Raw genomic sequence first — 6,910 nt, 5'->3', positions numbered from 1 at the left:
TTACACTCCACACAAGCACAATTGGGCTTACATGAAAAAATATTGGTATATCTCTTCTTTCAAATTTTGGATTTCAGACTTTTCACCAATGTAAGTTTATATTGGCATCCGGTACAGTAGGTGGCGATAATACTAGTCGTCATTAAAGAAGAAAAAAAAATCGCGTGGCTTTTATTTTGAAAAACAAGGGATTGAGCGTCGCTTGTTTTTTCTTGATTCGGCGGAGAGGTATTGATGTGTGTTTGATTACATGTAAGCTCTTTTTAAACAACATAAACGTAGTTCATTTGTAACTGATACTTTGCCAAGTGTTTAATAAGCCATCTCGGTGGTTTCTTTATAACACAGAACAACAAATGTGCGGTTATAACACGCTGTCACTAAACACGTGGATAAAGCTTGAAAACTCCACACTCGCTCACACAGTTGTTACTGTAGTTTATGTGTTATACTTATTAATAATACAGCGCTAACATTTATCCGCTATCCACAACTGCATTTTAAGTATTTCCCTTCATTTCCTATCAGTCAAATATTGATATTGAGGTAAAGTTGGGTTCATATTCTCACATTTGTTCATTTTAACAGTCTCTAAATGGTTTACCATGCTACTTTTATTATTTAAAACAACATTAGCACGATTTAACTTACTGTGAACAATACTTTGATAGTCATTGGCTGTTTAAATGATTTCTCTATTTAGAATTAGCAAATAATATTTTTATGAAATTATATTATTAAGGAGAAAGTCTGAATGTGTGAAAAAAGCAACTTTACCTCAATAATATTGATTACAAATCCCAAAAAATAAACAAAGCAAACAACAAATTAGTTTAATTTTGCAGTTATGCTTAGATCCGTCATTTAAAAATGCGAATTAATCACTGTTTTTCAGGCCAAAGTTTGCGCGAATCATGAATTGTCTGAAATTATTTTTAATTTATTATGGTGTTTTCATTCAGTTGACAGACCATGGCTGATGATGCTGCAGTAGAGGATTACCCCACTGAAATCGAGGACAACCTGAATGATTTCGACTCTTCTTTGAGCTCTGTCCAGAATATGGTCCAGACACTGGTGTCTGTATCCAGAAGTGACCGTCTGCTTAAAGTATGTATAAAAAAAGGAAATGATAAATGAATTAGGCTTAAAACTACAATGTTTAACCTCTTTTTATACCTCATGAAGTTGGATCCTCTTGAACAAGCTAAACTGGATCTGATGTCTGCATACGCCCTCAACTCGATGTTCTGGAGTAAGGTTTTACACCATCTTTTACTTGTCTTGTGAAATGAAAAGCATATTATGACACGATTGAACTTTTCTTCCTAGTGTATCTTGTGACACAAGGAGTCAATCCGAAAGACCATGCAATCAAGCAAGAACTGGTGAGAGAATATTGTCGTTTTACTTCATAGTTGATGGATTCACTTTCTTCTGTGATAAAATCATACCACAAACGCAAAGTCTAAGGTGTATAACTCAGATTTAAAGTGGAATTTTTATATTTATGAATAAAATTTATATTTGAGAATGTATGAAATCCGTACAGTACCATGCTTGAAACTTGGTTTAACTTTAGAAGTCCATACTCTGTAAAAACATTCTTGCTGCTTCAATTTTCTTTAGTTGAATTAAATTAACTTCATTAGCAATTGCATATTACATCTGTCAGACTGACTAAAAATTTAGTAATTTAAAGTTACGTTTTGAATAACTAAATTAATAGTAATAAAATGAGTTGTCATGACTTTTTGTCATAATTAATTGGTGTATAGCAGTGAAATATAAAAATCATATAGTGCATTAGGGGTTTAATAAGCAAAATTATTTAATGAACAAAATTTAAATGCATGAACTACATAAATACATTGTATTAGCCAGTTAAAGGGCCATTAGTTTACCTCTTTTTTATGATTTAATATTAATATTATGGTTCTTCTGAATGTGCCAGTTTAGGTTCAGTTCAAAACACAATTCAGATTTGTTTATTATAATGTGTTAAAAAGTGTCATGTTGGGGGCGTGTCCACAGCTCGCTGATTTATGGGTGTGTTGCTTCACATGTAAATTAGTTTCAGCTTCCCGCCAACGTAACAAGGGGGCAGGGCCATGAGCTCACCCGCTCTGCGTTTGCAACAGAGTCTGACAGGCAGACGGAGAAGGAGAGAGAAGATCGTACATGTACGACTCTGACACAGGCCAAGCAGAGAGAACAAAATCATTTGTGTCTTTGTACAGTTTTACAGCCAACTGTGTGCTAGTTTCAAGTGCCGAGCTTGTACACAGAAACTTATAACCATGCACACTGAATTAACTTTGACTGAGGCACCGGATGCGTCGCTCGAAGCCGCGACACGGCACACCAGACACTCTCTGTGGCGCGGCAGAAACATGAAGTGTCCCGAATCATCGCGCCACGCGTTTTTGAATTCTAAACATAGGTTTCTGCAGCGGTCGGCGGCGCCCAGCCATCAACTTGAGTGTACCGTAATAGAAACCTATTTAGAATACTAAAACGCATGCTAGTTAAGATCACAGGGAGCTTCTGGGATCGCGAGAAATGCAAACGGCTGAAGTATAAGGTAGACTCAATGAGAAGTCCACATGTTTGCAAACCCACCTAAAGATACAACCAATAATTCCGATTAGAGCGATAATGTGGAGAATATTGATCTTGTGTTGAGCCCAATGAGCCTTGCATCTAAAAATAGAGCTAGCGTGTTCCTTTAGTGATATCGCTTCGACTCATGCTGAAAATGGCGGACGTGAATCAACAAACTGAGGATATGATGACGCACCTGTCAATCAATATTGGTGGGCGGGGGGACCGCTCTCCTACGTCAGGTAGCGGTCGATTTGAAAGCAGCTCCAATTGGTCCACCGTTTTTTATGTTGTTAAATTGAAAAAAAAAAAAAAGCACTAGGTGTGCTTATATCACCCCAATATGACAGTCTATACACCATACATGCACATATGTCTGTCCAAACAGCTTGAAAAGTAGATTTTTTACCATAGGTGCCCTTTAAACTCCGTCACGCAGACTACCGGGTCTGTGACGTCATCGACTTTCGCTTTAAGATTAAAGGGCTAGCATTACACCAGACCCACTTAAGTGGTTTCCCTTGAAAGTGTAGAAGCTGTATTTTATTTACATATGCATCACTTTGGTTTTTATACTACTGTACAAAAGTTATTTACACTTAAATACACAGTATTTTGGATACCCGAGCTGGGTATTGAACATTGGTCCATTTTCATATTTTTCATATGGTTCATATATGTCACATGTACAAGTTATAGCTCAAATGAAAGCTCTTGCCGGTGCTCATACGGTTCTAGCATTCTTTTTACTGAATTATATTCTCATATCAAACATTTGTCGAATGAATCTCGGTGTTTCCAAGGCGCAGAAGTGAAAACAATACATTTATGATCAATAAGCAGCCCCAGATAGCACAGACAGCTGTCATCTCTTACCTTATGCTGTGCACCATCAGGGCCATTTCTCCTCTGTTTTTGAGGTGGTGTGCATAAGTAATCCTTTTATATGTCTGACCTGGCCCAAACACAGTTAATTATGTTTGATCAAACAAAAGAATAGTGAAATATGAAAACAATGATCGATCCCTGTGGCTTGTATAGCACCTCTCACCAGTTGGAATACAATAACTTTTGCATAGATTATGGTAGAGACATTTGTCTTTTTTCATATGATTACAGACATGTGCAGGAACCACCAAAATTAATTACAGCAAGCTAGACCACACAGAACCTAAAAGGTCCACTTTAAAATTTGAGTTTATAAAAAAAACAATACAAAAAAGTGCCTCTTTTTAGGTGTTTATTATAACACAGACAACATATACAGTTATTTTAAACACTATCAATAGTGTTTTATGAAAATTCAAAGGGTTTTCTTTAAAATGATACCAAATTTTTAGCATTTACACCTCTGCATGTGGATTTGAGAAGCTTTCAAATTTGGGTAGGCAAAATCCAGGTGGAAATCCCAAAATAGCACTGGGGTTTAAGTGGTTAAAGAGCCGCTATTTTGCATTAAAAAAGGTCATATTGTGGTTCGCGGGGTCTCCAACAACATGCTGAAATTCGTGCAAGGTCAAAAAACACTTTCATTGTCTTATAATATGCATTTATTTTTACCTAATTATCCCAGCGACTCCCAAATGAATCGTTCATATGATTGCATTACTTTGGAGACATGAGAGTGTGTTTCACTTGTAGGCTCCCTCAAGAGTGTATTTTACAATGAAATATATATATTTAAAGAAATTTGTAATCTTTTAGGAGTATGCTTGCGTATGGCCCTGACTACACCACTGATCTGGACTACATTTTTGTTTTCCCAAAATGTTAAATAAAACCGTTTATTACAAGATTTATTTTGAACCATAAATCTTACTTAAATGCATAGTTCCCACAAAAATGTTTGCTGATAATTTTTGGGTGAATTATCTCTTTAAACAGTTGAGTAATCAGTCGGGCGGACAGACTGTATGATACAGTAGTGTTTGTATTGACCAATTAGGAAAGGAATTGACATCCTCTTTTATCTCCCAGGAAAGAATCAGGACATATATGAATAAAGTCAAAGAGATCACGGACAGAAGAAAAGCTGCACATATAGACAAAGAAGCAGCGTCACGGTTTGTGAGGAATGCGCTGTGGGACGCAGACGACAAGAAAAGAAAGGACAAAACTGAGCATCAAAAAAAAGGAAAACACACAAAGTTTACTTGGAGTTGACTTTTAAAACATTTCACAGACTTTGGGATGAAGCACAAGCAATCTCTAAAAATACACTTGTAATTCCATAAGTTTTTTTTTTAACCCCATGTCTGTTCGTGGTGCAGAGTTGTTCATAGTATCCTTTTAAAATGTGATCATTTCAAACTAAAAATGAAACCTTAGACAAGTTTGAGATGGATTTTCGTCTTGTTTCAATTTCTTTTATTGTTTTATTATTTCCATTTGCATTTAAAGAGAATGTCTTTCATAGAGTTGTACTTTTTTGGGGTTACTTAATTTGAAATGAAGATGATCCATAATGCCAGTCCCATTAAATCTTCTAAATTCTCTAAACTCGGTCTTGTTTATTTTGCAAGTGTTGAAATAATTTTTACTTGGGACCAGCGCTACCTGTAGGCACAGTAGGGAATTGCATCTGCACACACTATATATTGTAAACAAGTCCACCAGACAAGACAGGCAACAAAAAAACTATGCTCTCTCCAGTGAAATTGTCTATCAACGTCAATTTCATGTTACAAACTGCTTTAATTAATTATATATATATATATATATATATATATATATATATATATATATATATATATATATATATATATATATATATATATATATATATAATTTTATACATTTATATATAATGATGTTTAACAGAGCAAGGAAATTTTCGCAGTATGTCTGATAATATTTTTTCTTCAGCAGAAAGTCTTATTTGTTTTATTTCGGCTAGAATAAAATCATTTTTTAATTTTTAAAATACATTTTAAGGTCAATATTATTAGCCCCTTTAAGCTATATTGTTTTTCGATAGTCTACAGAACAAACCATCGTTATACAATAACTTGCCTAATTACCCTAACCTGCCTGGTTAACCTTATTAATCTAGTTAAGCATTTAAATGTCACTTTAAGCTGTATAGAAGTGTCTTAAAAATATCTAGTCAAATATTATTTACTGTCATCATGACAAAGATAAATAAATCAGTTATTAGAAATGAGTTATTAAAACTATTATGTTTAGAAATGTGTTGAAATAATCTCTCCGCTAAACAGAAATTAGGGAAAAAAAATAAACAGGGGAGCTAATAATTCAGACTTCAGCTGTATATATTCAATATATATATTCAAATTGACAAAAATAAAATTCCACAAGCAGCTGATTTATGTATATTGACTTTTAATCTTTCATGTACGAGCGGGCACAGATATTGGAACCTAGTTATCTTTGTCTCATTTACTTCCATTAATATTCAAGTATAAAAATATTTGGAAACTGGTATATTTTCTAAGATTATTTTATTGTATGGATAGTCATGAACACACTAATTTGTTTGTTTACTGCCGTTTGTTATTCCGGGTCATTTCCCTATAGGCATGAATTGCAAAAAAGTCCTGAAACGATTTTTGCTGCATTGCAGAAGAGGGCATATTTATGGAGTTTCACTGCAATGTAGATCGTAGCTGGAGTAGGGTCTCCATCGTCATCAAAGCAGACGACCTGTTTTGTTCCGGACGTCTTTCAGGGATGTAATTGTAGATCTACCAACAGTAGGCTACTGTGTATATAACGATGATATTTTGTAGTCCTATAATGTGACGAAGCCGCTGACAACATGCAATATTATGAAATCGATTTGAATGCGTGTGCGACTATGCACTTTTTCTGCGTTCACGTTTGCATGTCAAAACCATGTGCGCTCTATGAATACTTTCCAGATGCGCATGTTTTGGGCTGTCGGGGAAAGCCACCTCCTTGCTGTGAGGTGACGGTGCTAACCACCCTACAGAAAAAAACTGCTTAAACCAGCCTAGGCTGGTTTTACCTGGTCGACCAGCCTGGTTTTAGAGGGGTTTTGGCCATTTCCAAAACCAGCTAAAACCAGCTTGACCAGCCTAGACAAGCTGAGAGCCAAGCCAAAACCAGCTATGTCCAGCTTAAACCAGGCAGGTCAAGTCTGACCAGCTAAGACCAGGCTGGAAATGGCTGGAAACCAGCTTGGAAATGGCCAAAACCCCTCTAAAACCAGGCTGGACAACCAGCTTAGGCTGGTTTAAGCTGGATTTTTCAGCAGGGCACTGAGCCACCATGCCACCTAAATACCAAATAAGGTATTACAATTGATTGAAATGGTCTTTATTCA

At 35.7% G+C, this 6,910-nt stretch overlaps 1 protein-coding gene across 2 annotated transcripts in view; it reads left to right on the top strand.

Moving 5' to 3' along the window:
* Nucleotides 1-189: 189 nt before the first annotated feature.
* c1d (C1D nuclear receptor corepressor) overlaps nucleotides 190-6,910 on the top strand; it is a 33,608-nt gene continuing 26,887 nt past the window's right edge. The window contains exons 1-5 of one of the 2 annotated variants that reach the window (XM_056471577.1): nucleotides 190-252; nucleotides 963-1,110; nucleotides 1,189-1,255; nucleotides 1,333-1,388; nucleotides 4,582-5,103. In XM_056471577.1, the coding sequence (XP_056327552.1) occupies nucleotides 973-1,110; nucleotides 1,189-1,255; nucleotides 1,333-1,388; nucleotides 4,582-4,767 (447 nt within the window). In that variant the 5' untranslated portion in view covers nucleotides 190-252; nucleotides 963-972 and the 3' untranslated portion in view covers nucleotides 4,768-5,103. Of the gene's footprint in view, nucleotides 253-962; nucleotides 1,111-1,188; nucleotides 1,256-1,332; nucleotides 1,389-4,581; nucleotides 5,104-6,910 lie in introns of those variants that run through there. The other variant, XM_056471578.1, reaches the window with a different exon arrangement.

The sequence above is a fragment of the Danio aesculapii genome, chromosome 13 (assembly GCF_903798145.1).
Source record: "Danio aesculapii chromosome 13, fDanAes4.1, whole genome shotgun sequence".
In the NCBI taxonomy this organism is placed as follows: domain Eukaryota; kingdom Metazoa; phylum Chordata; class Actinopteri; order Cypriniformes; family Danionidae; genus Danio; species Danio aesculapii.
Note: the sequence above shows the minus strand (reverse complement) of the source record. Positions and strands in the feature narration are given on the sequence as shown.